Source organism: Tachysurus vachellii, chromosome 3 (genome assembly GCF_030014155.1).
Source record: "Tachysurus vachellii isolate PV-2020 chromosome 3, HZAU_Pvac_v1, whole genome shotgun sequence".
Lineage (NCBI taxonomy): Eukaryota > Metazoa > Chordata > Actinopteri > Siluriformes > Bagridae > Tachysurus > Tachysurus vachellii.
In genome coordinates this window covers 11,870,306-11,882,526 of record NC_083462.1, presented here as the reverse complement: position 1 = coordinate 11,882,526, position 12,221 = coordinate 11,870,306, and the positions used below count along the sequence as shown (strand labels likewise).

Sequence of the window (12,221 nt, the reverse complement as noted above, 5' to 3'; positions counted from 1 at the left end):
TCAAAGATCCTAATGCAAATAGATTGATTTTGTTATTCTTTCATTCTTAATAAATGATTAATCACTGTTAGTGATGATGTGGAACACAATTGAATACAAATTTGATGAAATGGCAGTCCACGTTTACACTGTATTTTGGTTTCAGGATTTCAGCTCCAGCTCATTTTATATCCCTCATCTTTATGTTGGACATGCATTGTGTGTTATGCATTATAGCTCATAGTTTTTCCACATTGTTCATCGGCTGACTAACTGCTCTGAGATCTATCATACGGTTTTCATATTAATAAAGTTAAAATATCATATATCATTCAAATAAAATGTACTAATGCATGCTGTTTACAGCAATAAGCACTAGCATGTATCATCTAAAGCATTAATGTGTTGCTTTTTAATCTTTTTTTTTTTTTTCATTTATTCACTTGCATGACACTTTTATCAGTGGGTGTCACAGTTACATTTACATTTCCAGCATTTATCAGACGCCCTTCTCGAAAGTGACTTACATTTTTATCTCATTGTTGATACAACTGAGCAATTAAGAGCATTGCTCAGGGGCCTGCAGTGGCAGCTCGATGGACATGCGATTTGAACTCACAACCTTCCGATTGGTAGTCCAACACCATTAGGCTACCACATCCCCACAGTTGCAACTCGATTTGGGATACTTGATTCGGAACTCGAGTTATGAACAATTATGAACAAACACATTCTTGTCACATACTCAGGGATATTTAAATACTGATTTGAAATAGAAATCTATTGTACATTTTGTGAGCCAGTTTCCTGATTACAGTTGAGTCCACATCATGTGTAACATGAACATCTAACAACATAAAATTAGGATAACAAGGAAGTAATTAATGTCTCTCTGTTTGGAAAAAATGTCATGATGTAATAGTGATATGTGTAGTGGTTAATGTAGCTCACTACTAATTAACAGCTCGTGAGCTCAAATCCAAGATCCACCAAACTGTAGGTCCTGGACTTCTGAGAAAGGACCTTAACACTCAGTTGCTCAGAGTGTTAATAAGATAAGTCAATTACCTGATTGCCAAATTCCACAAATGGTATTTCATATATCTCTATTGCCATGGTTTGAGGTTAATAATTTTTTTCTAAAGCTGAGAGTTTGCAGTTGCAATTTAAAGTCATATTATATGTACTCAGTCCCTCAAACACTGAGAAGTTCATTCCAGACATCCCAGACACAGATTCCTGCTCCTCCTGGGTGACCCTGAGCTGTTCTAATGAAAAATTTGAGACATAATCTCTCTTGAAGGTCTCGGTTCTGTCCTGGTGTCTTTGCTTAGTGGGAGATGCCTGATAGCACTCTAGCAGAAGCTGGTCCTTTTGGGCCTTTTTACACCTGGTCACTTCATGTGTTTTCTCTGATCCGATAGCTATCTGAGTTGTTAAAACTGTTCCATTTACATTAGGCCACATAAACTCGGCGAATCTTTCTACTCCCGCCCAAAATGCAAATATATTTCACCTTATTTCCGGGGTAATTGAAATGGAACGCGCTTTGGTGTATGCGTTTGCTACAAAAAACAGCATTTACTGTTTGCTGCATTTTCACTGGCGGCAGCAGTGCATTTTAAGACCCAACGAGACACATGGGTGAAAGATTGGAGCCAGCACTGGTGGGAAAACATATTTGTTTCTCGCACAATGCACGACTTTCGAGTCACCTGCGAGTGACGTACTTCCGTTTGGGAGGAATATAGCACTGACGTATGTGGCTTGAACAACCACATTCATTTACACCTGTCCAGTTTCATCTGAAATGCGTCCCAGACCATCTCCTGAAGTGGTTTGAGCGATCGGATTTATATCCGTCTCGAAACCGTTTCGGAGGGCATTTACAGTTACAATTACCAATTACAATCCAATTACATCGGATAGCTATCGGATCACTGAAAACGCATGAAGTGAACAGGTGTAAAAACCCCCTTTGAGATCTTCTCATGTCAGAGGAGCAGCATTACACTTTATTTATATAAAGGGGGACAGTAGCTCTGTGACTACATTCACTTCAGCCAAATTCAGCTAAACCTGGATAGCAGCCCATGCATAATTAGACTAAGTACACAGCCTGGATCCTACACATACATCAAGTGCATATATTAAAGTACACCATTAAACTCTGCTGTAGTAATTCCCCAACAGGAATATAACACTTGTTTGTGCAACTAATATCTTCCTGCCAGATGATATCCTTCCAGCTACTCATCACTAAAAAAATAAAGTGTTACAATTTTCTGTTGATTCAGTTTTTATATTGTTTCTAAGAGAGTTAAATTACTTCTCACATCACGATAGGCCCCAACATAACTACCCTAATAGGTGTTTGTGGCTAATTGCATTGGGAAAGGAGAATTAGTTCCTTTCACTTCTCAGTCATCCATCACAGAAAGTGTTCACTAATAACCCCAACAAGACAGGGCAAGATACCGCTGCTACGACTTCCCAGCAACGACAGCAAACTGACACCAGAAAATGTCAAATGGGTCGGTATATTGTGGTAAAAAATGATGGCTGGATTTAAACCAATTAGCAATTAGGCTGAAGAGTGAAAAGTCGGTCAAAATGTCAAGTAGGATTTAGGAAAGTGTAAGAAGTGTAAGGGCAGTGGTGGCTCAGTAGTTAAAATAAAATGACTTCTGATTAGAAGACTGTGATTTCAAATCCCAGGACCACCAAAGTGTGACTTTTTTGGCTCGAGGAAGACCCTTAATCCTCAACTGCTCAGTTATGAAAATAAGATAAATATAAATCATTTTTGATAAGGGGGTCTGACAAACACTATAAATATAAAGGGCCAATTTGTGAGGGTTAAATGACTGGGTCAAACTCTAACCCTAACCCTAGAGCCTTTCAGGAATGCTTTTAGAAACATAAGTTTAAGGTGTTGACTCAGGCCGCAAATTCCCCAAGATCTCAATCCAATCAAAGCATCTCAGGGACATGGTGGACATACAAGTCCGATCCATGAAGGCCCTGGTTCACAATTTACAGATAGGACTGTTGCTAACAGCTTGGTGACAAAAACCACAGCACACCTTATGGACCTACACAACATTAGGCAGGTGGTTTAATGTTATTGCTGATAGCTGTAGATCAATCATTAGTTGTGATTTTTAGAAACAGTTCTGACTATGTTCATTAGAAAATATCACTGCGATGTACAAACAGAGGTATCAGGGCAATAAGCAATCAGCATGCGCAATGCATGACTGCACCAGAGGACAAACAAAGAGCTGAGGGGTCAGAGCAAAGTGAACCAGCTTACTGTCAACAAAAGCAACACTGGGCCAACTGTCTGAAACACACTGCAGAGAACACGTGCCAAAAGTGTCCAGGTCTGCGGTCACCTGATGCCTGGCTGACATTGAATTGACTTTGCATTTGTGTTGCATTTATTCTATATTGCATATAAAGTCTAGTATAGTGCACTTGTTTATCTGCATGTCTGTATGTATAGCATACAAATGTACTTGTTTGCACAGTAGAAAGTTTAAGTTCTTACTCACCAGCACACTTAGTTCTGCTGACCAGAGGAGGTCCAGCTGGTCCAGTCCCCCCCTCTCCAGGTCGGGTGAGGAGAACGCTGATACGGTACTCAGTGTCTGGTTCCAGATGCCAAACTTTGTAGGTGAGAGAGCTGACGCCGTGAGTCTCTGACCAAGGAGAATGGCTGGCTCGGTACACTATCTCCCGACGAATCACCGGCCCATCGCCCACTATGGAGTTTGTGTTCAGTTGAATGATCAGGTAAGTGGGGCCTGACCGTAGCAGTTGAGGTGGGGCTATCGGGGTGGGTGGGACTAAAAAAGGGAAGAAAATAGTGAAAGTAACGATTTTGGCCAAGACTTCCATTATATGTGAGCTTCTTTGCATTAGACTGATAAATCTATACTATCAAAACTATCAACTCAGATGTTAGTCATTCGGCATGCTTGGCATGAGTGACAATTGGAAAACAGAGTCCATTTGATTCCTCTCCAAACTGCGTATTTTCATCAATACCAGAATAAGCTATAACTAATGTATTAATAGCAGATCGACCAAGTCTGCTCTTAAACATAATATTTACATTTACATTTACAGCATTTGGCAGACGCCCTTATCCAGAGCGACGTACATAAGTGCTTAAATCTCTAACATTGGATACATTAATGCTGGCACACTAAGTTACATACTTAAGATACTATGAGTTTAAAACATTTGTTCGAAGTTACAAAGTTATTTAAAAAGACTCCAGTGTGTCCAGGCAATACAAACCTGATCATGGCTTTAAATGTAAAGCTTATAAAAAAGACATTATGATATCTTTATACGTATCCACAAGTGCTTTATTCACACTGCTTTTCAATAATAATTTGAATATATTATGCACATTTGTGTGTGTGTGTGAACCACTCTAATGTACTTACAAATAATTACTTTACCTTTATTTTATAATTTAAGGAACATTTATTTTTAGTCTGTGTAAAAGTTTAGTCACAAAAGAATTTAATCACAACAAAGTGGTACTTGAAAAATTGTTATGATTGTTATGATTGACCATGAGGCAGAATAAAGACTCATTTACACAAGTGTTTGCCAACAGGTTATTTCTGTTCCAGTCTGGGTGACTCTAACCAGTCTATTGACTTGCTTTCATAAGAAGCACTACAGGGTACATGGGGTTTTTACATTAAGTTCAAGGGCTTCTTTGATGCACTTCCAAATGAGGTTGGAATAAGTGAAGTGGAAGTAAGCAGATATCAAAAGGCAAAACAAATCAAGGTTACTCATGGACACAAGCAGGAACTGTGGAGAATGCAAAAATGTCATTTTTATCTAAAATTCTTAAGCCAGCGTACGTCTGTATGATACATATATTGTCATGCCATTTCTATTCTGTCTGAATGTTCTCCAGATTCACCAGTAAGGGTCTTTAATGGTAGACATTCTGTACACATCATTAATCAGAGCGATTCCGACTCATAAGGGTATTATACACTAAAATGTTGGTAACATAGATATTTTTCCTTGTCCATAGTCAAATTTCATTTATATTGCACCATTGCCTCTATAGTGTCTTTAAATATCCAGGGAGTTCCACATCAGCCTGTGCTGTCCTCCTATTGGTGGCTTTAAATCAAACGTCAAATCTCCAAAAACATCTGAAAAGTGGATTTGTATAGTTGAATTAAAAAAATAAATAAAAAGTTACATCCTGAATACTTCTAAAATATTAATAAATGCTTGTAGTTTTTCCTATTAAAAGGTTACAAAGCTATTTCTAGTCATTTTATATATTTTGGCTTCTTGAAATAGATACATAAAATTACTTGCCAATGGAATGATACTTTTTCAAGCTCGAGATTATAAATAATAATAATAATAAATAAATAAATAAATAAATACATCAAAAAATAAAAGTATATTATTATTATTATTATTATTATTATTATTATTATTATTATTATTATTATTATTATTATTATTATTATCTTATTTATTTATTATGAGGCTTGAAATCCATTAGCAAATTCATTTTGTTATTTATATATTTATTTTAATCGACTTATACTCACTTCCTTGTATTTTTATAATAGATTACACATTTTCATTTAAAATACTATATTCAAGATATTTTCACCTTTGAAGATGTCACTTTGCCGTGATTAGAATCCATGCTAAATATCAGTGAGTCAATAAATTAATGGTTCCGGAGAAAGTCACGACTTCTCCTAAATACTGCCTGATATTTAGCAGGCCGCTGCTAAATAGAGAAAAGGATGGTCTCTGTGGTCAGAGGAGACAAATAACTCATTCTCATTTGCAAACCATGGATGTATGAGCATCTCTTTCTGTTAGTGGAACAGCCTTGAAGTCAGTCATTAATTGCAGATGGTTGATGATTAATTACTGCATGGCTGATAGACAGCATTGAATATAATGGGATTTGCAGTTCTAATAACGTACACTATGGGGAAATAGCATGACATTATACTAGTGTGACTCTGTGATATTTCACAGTAACTTCAGTTGATCTCGGAGGAAAGGCAGCAACTAATAGACTGATGGAAAGTGGAATGACAGTGGATGACAGTGATGACAGTGGATAAGGAAGTCAGAAAATGTGTACTGTATGTTCTTTGCTGATGGAAGTCTTTGGTGTGGGAGAGCTACAAGAGATCTGTGAGAGGTATTTTATTAAAAGGGAAAAAAAGGAAGAAGTGAGTCAAATGTTCAAGGTGTTCTAAACTGGAATTCTAACATCTGACCACAGTTAGAGAGAGAGAGCGAGAATGGGTCACTGATCTATGAATATTATAACTGAGCACGTATTGCTTGCTATCGCTTGCTTCTTTGTTATTATACACAATACACTTCTGTTTTATTATATTGTATTCTTTATGATTCCTTATATATATATGTATACACACACCCACACACACACATATATATATATATATATATATATATATATATATATATATATCTATATATATATATATATATATATATGTCTAGCCATGTATGTAGGTATATGTATGTATGGCATGATTGTAGTTGTAGTGTTGATATATAAAGTGTATAAGACATAACAAATATGATATCTATTTTGGTGGTAATTTTTGGTGTCAGAAGGTACCCCAGAGTCTTCTATGGCCAGGAGCCAAGAGAGCTAAATTTTCTAAGCTCTTTCATTAAGAAAGATTTCATACAAATACATATACATTTTCCTTTGTCAGTCAGACAGTGCTAATCGTAGGCATCTATGAGGACATGGATGTGGAAGAGGACGGAGTGCTTTCCTGTGAGTGTGTTATTTAAACACCTGATGCAGCATTAGCAGCAGTTTGAAAAGGTTGGCTTCATGCGTCAGCTGGTAGGCAAGAGTTTTCTAACCAAACTGGGAGAAAATGAGGCTTAATGCATTCTATCAGGGCTTGTGTATAGACATGAGTGTGATGATACCTCTGACAATGAGTTCTGCAAAGTTGGATACCGCAGCTCCATAGGATGATTGTGTGATACAGCGATAAAGATCCTGCTCGGTCCGTTGAGCTCTATCTATCTGAAACCATGCAGCCAAACGACGCTCACCGACTGATGATGTGAGGGAATATGGTACCATTAGAAGACCATTATGCCTCTGGGAAAGAGAGAGAGAGAGAGAGAGAGAGAGAGAGAGAGAGAGAGAGAGAGAGAGAGAGAGAGAGAGAGAGAGAGAGAAATATTACACATTCTGGAAGAAAAAAAGAACAAAAGCATTTAATTAATGCTCAGTTTTATTAACGTAGACTTAGAAGAGACCAAATCATTAGATACATCAAAGAGACAATTTTATTGATCTATTTTTCACTTCACTCTATGCAATAAAAAATTCCTAACCAAATGCAGACTCTACAATCATTCTATCAGGATCTACATTTAAATATAGATAAACTTATTTATATCTGGATCTAATAACATACATCTATTCCTTCTGAATAATCCTGAATGTGCTTTTTTTTAATTTTTATTGTATTTTCCAACCTCAGTGTTGTATAGACTTCTAAAAGAGACCATGAAGCCACAAATGAGAAACAGAGTAGGGAATAAAATAAGAATTCAAGTTTACAAGTACCAACATCAATTTGAAGAGAAATACACTAAATGTTACAGTAGGTATACTTCAGCTTTACTCTTAATAAATTATATAATTAATAAGCCTATATAATTAAATAACAGGTTTAGGGTCGATTAAAGGTCCAAAGGTGATTATAGTGATACTGTATTATTATTATCATTATTGTGTTAAGTAAGTACATCAAATCCAAATAGCCAAAATGATAAGTTTGGATATACTGGAATTCTGTATACAGTAAGAGTAGAAACCTTGGCTGTATCTGAGCACTGACGTGAACTACCAATCATTAGACATACAGTACTGTATACATGTCTATTGAATTCTAATAAAGCAATATCTATCTGGAAAACAGCACGTGGAATCCAATGTATCAGCTGATACAATAAACAAGTCCTGTTGCTAGTCTGTGGCGATATACACCAATCACAGGCATAACATTATGACCACCTTTCAAATATTGTGTTGGTCCTCCAGGACCCAAGGTTTCCCAGCAAAACATTGCCCAAAGCATCACACTGTCACCAGCCTGCCTTCTTTCCTGGTGCCATGTGTTTAGGTCAGCCACACACACACACACTAAACCATCCACACACATGATGTTAAAGAAAACGTGACTTGAGCTATAGTAACTTGTCTGGTGGATCGGAAAACATGGGCCAGCCTCTGCTCAACACGTGCATCAATGCACCACAACCCTGCCGCCGGTTCACCACTGTTTCTTCCTTGGACCACTTTTGATAGATACTGACCACTGCATCATGGGAACACCACACAAGAGCTGATGTTTTGCAGATGCTCTATACCAGTCATCTAGCCATCACGATTTAGCCCTTAAATGCACACTGTAAATACAAACTTACCAGGATGACTTGAATCCATAATCATTTCAGGTTAGCTGTTTTTTTTTTTTATTCCTCGGATCTGTTTCTTCATTTCATGACCTTTTTTTATCTTGTTTTTTTCTTTCCTCTGTCTGTCTTAATAACAAAAGCGCCATCTGTACTTGTATCCGTCTCTGATGCCTGATCGATCAACAATATGCATGTGCATTATATAAAGTGTTTTCTATTGTATTTAGTGAAGAGTTTTTAAAACATGTCTACTAACGTTTCATATTAAACTTGCTTTCTTCTTGGTCTGTGATGTGGTGAGTTGTAGTGTAAAGTTCTAGGAAATACACAAAAATCCAGAAAAGCCCTAACAAGGATAAGTTTCTTGTCAGTTCAAAAAGATCCAGAGGATTCATGAGTCTTGGAAGTAGCCCCTTCATCTTCCTAGTTGGTAGCATTTCTGTGATCTTAATGTGGCCTTTCAAGTGAATGTGTCAGTCATGGTATCCTTTGAAAATTCATAAAGCTGCATATTATTTTCCTTATTAAAATTTTGCTAATGGTTTCCCAGAGCTTTTTCACTGGTTCTTCTTGAAACTGAAACTCAGATATGGTCCGTGCTGTTTTTCTGAGAGTTACAATTAGTCTTTTGTATCGTTTGAATATAACCATGCTGGCTGATATTGTGTCATTGTGAAGAAAGCACCGTGAGCATGGCATATGAGAAGTCGCTGATGGGAATATTATAACAGTCCAGTCAGCCTACACAGCGCAAGTGGGACAGCTCAAAACACGTGCGATGGGGAATAAAGCAAATGTCAGACTGATAGACAGGAAGGTTGGAGGGGTTGGAGGAGCAATTCATAAATGTCACAGCACATTCATTGCTCACATTTCCTGCCCTCAAACTCTCACTCTAATGCTCATTTTATCATTAGATAGACATGCACAATTCTTTACTGACTTCCGGTCATTTTTTACACCAGAGAGCAGAGATTCAATTAAACACAAACGCACACACAAAGCATACTTATACTTGGACCTAGCAACAATATCATATCTCATATTTAATTTTTTTGAGCAAACATTCCTATTTTTTTACTTTTGTACCTTCACCTTCAGCCTCTTTGTCCAATTCAATCTTGTTCAAATACACCCCATCCAACCAGGCTTTCATGGCTGTCCATTCAAGTCCATTCTATTCAACTGCTGTTGTTATTTGTCCCTTTATTGGAACTTCGTTTTGAAGATCTATAGGCGTTACTGGGTGTGACACAGACACACACATATACAGGACAGGGCACCAGTCCATTTCAGAGGACCATGCACACACTTTCACACACAGTGACGATTTAGTGCAGCCAAACCACCTTCTAGAGAACCTAGAAGAAATTCACGCAAACTCTAAGGTACCCTGCAGTCTGCAACGCTACACGCTGAATCACCAAGTTGTCCTGCTTTACTTTAAAAAGCTTTCAGTTTTTAATGGCTGTATGTAGCAGTGATCACAATAACTCACTGTCGTTGCCTAATGGTTAGAGAGTCTGACTCCTAACCCTAAGGTTGTGGGTTCAAGTCTCGGGTTGGCCACAACTGAGGTGCCCTTGAGCAAGGCACCGAACCCCCCCCAACTGCTCCCCGGGCGCCGCAGCATAAATGGCTGCCTACTGCTCCGGGTGTGTGTTCACGGTGTGAGTGTGTTTACTGCTGTGTGTGTGCATTTTGGATGGGTTAAATGCAGAGAACAAATTCTGAGTATGGGTTACCATACTTAGCCGTATGTCACTTCACTTTCACTTTCATACACCATGAATCAAAGTGGGGCAGTAGTGGCTCAAGTGGTTAAGGCTCTGTGTTGTTGATCGCGGATCAAGCTCCAGCACTGCCAAGCTGTCACTGTTGGGCTCTTGAGCAAGGCCCTTAACCCACCCTGCTACAGGGGAGCTGTATCAAGGCTGACCCTGCGCTCTGACCCCAACCTCTAAAGTTGGCATATGCAGTTCCTCTAGGATTTTACTTTTAAGTTTTTTATGATTCTTTTAGCCAAAAATGTCTGTTTTGGCAAAAATTGCAAACAAACGATTCTTCTTTTAAAAACTCCTATCAGTCAAGACACTTATGTAATTTTACTGTGAAAACAGGTTTAATGCACATAAATCACTGAGAACATGAGTCAAAATTAACCGGGAGAGACTGAGTGGATATTGCAGATTTTTTGATAAATGTCTTTTTAAAACAACCTAAATTAAAACATGTAACTATTGTTTTTACATTCTGGAAATTTAAATCCAGTCTAATGCACGATGCATTAACTGTATTATGCAGAGGCCTTTACCCAGATTTATCTCATTTATACAGATGAGCAGTTGAGGATTAAGGACCTTGCTCAAGGGCCCCATGGTGGCAATTTGGGATGTTCTGGGATTTGAACTCATGACCTTCTAATCAGTTGCCCAAGGTCTTAACAACCATGCTCCCGGCATCACGTGTAGAACGTCTAACAGCCAGACAGCATGGTCTCCATCCCGCATTAAAATTTTTACGTGAGGTTTGTAAATAAAATTCAAACTCTTTAAATAAAATTCCACACATGCACCTTTATATATTGACATGGTTATACAAATTCATGTATTTCAACCAGAAACCTGAAAAGAAAAGAAAAAAGAAGTAACTGCAAACAGGATAAGACATTTACTGAGATTTTTTCTAACCAAACAAGAATACTACATGAAAGCTTATTAGTTTGTTCTGTTTGAAGAACCGCAAAAGCAGAGCTGCAAAGTCCATCAGGCAAGCCAGAGCTCTCTCAAAGCTTTAAGGATCAAAGTAAGAGCTGAAATAATTCTTCCACAAACAACCTCTCCAGCATCAAACAACAGACAAACACAGGCTTAATGGGCAACGGCAGCACACAGGCCATCAAGGTGGGTCTTGGTTACTGAAAGTGCTTTGTGTAATTATAAAATAGCTTCCGTATTCAAGGTTAATATATATATATTTATAAGTCATTGATTATATTATTACATTAGCGTATAACGTCTGTCTTTGTACAGAAGAAGACAAAAGGATTGGAGAAGGGCTACGTATTTTGATCAAGCTCTATTACAGAGAATGGTTTTAACATGGAGGCGAGAAATATATAGCAGAATTTCTCACTTATCTTAAATGTATTCAATCAGTCAAGACAAGTTGGATGTCCAAAATCTGCCTCGCTTTTATTACAAGGCTAATGGAGCTGATTCCACTAAATGAGAGTCTATCAAACCAAAAAATCATTTTTATACATACTATATGAAAAAAAAGAATATGCTTCAGATATCGTAAGGCATTAGGAAGGAAGTGAGTTTATTAAATCTAATATCAGATAGTGGCCTTTTTTTAAAGTGACATATTAATTGGTTGCCAGATTAGATAGGCAACATGTAAATAAATAAATAAATAAATAAATAAATAAATAAATAAATAAATCTTCAATTCCACTTTGGGCCACTTACATATATGGGATACTGCAATCAGATATTTGGGCTCTGTCTGAACAAGCAGATGGGAATTTATGTGACTTTTACATCAGTCCAACTCCACATTCATCATCATTTTGAACCACAAGAAGAAAAAGAAAATGCTAAAGATGAGAAATAACAGTGAAGAAGGGTTTCAGTTTAAAGATAGGGAGGTAATAGAACTTGTAAACATTTGGGGTGATGTTGCGTTTACATTTACAGGATTTGGCAGACGCTGTCTTCTAGAGAGACTTACCT

The 12,221-nt window shown here is 37.4% G+C and overlaps 1 protein-coding gene across 3 annotated transcripts in view; it reads right to left on the bottom strand.

Annotated features, from left to right (window-relative positions):
• ptprua (protein tyrosine phosphatase receptor type Ua) overlaps window positions 1–12,221 on the bottom strand; it is a 237,953-nt gene that overhangs the window by 79,990 nt on the left and 145,742 nt on the right. For all 3 annotated transcript variants that reach the window (XM_060865749.1, XM_060865751.1, XM_060865750.1), the window contains exons 6-7: window positions 6,979–7,156; window positions 3,537–3,830 (exon numbers count right to left, since the gene is read on the bottom strand). In XM_060865749.1, the coding sequence (XP_060721732.1) occupies window positions 3,537–3,830; window positions 6,979–7,156 (472 nt within the window). The remainder of the gene's footprint in view (window positions 1–3,536; window positions 3,831–6,978; window positions 7,157–12,221) is intronic.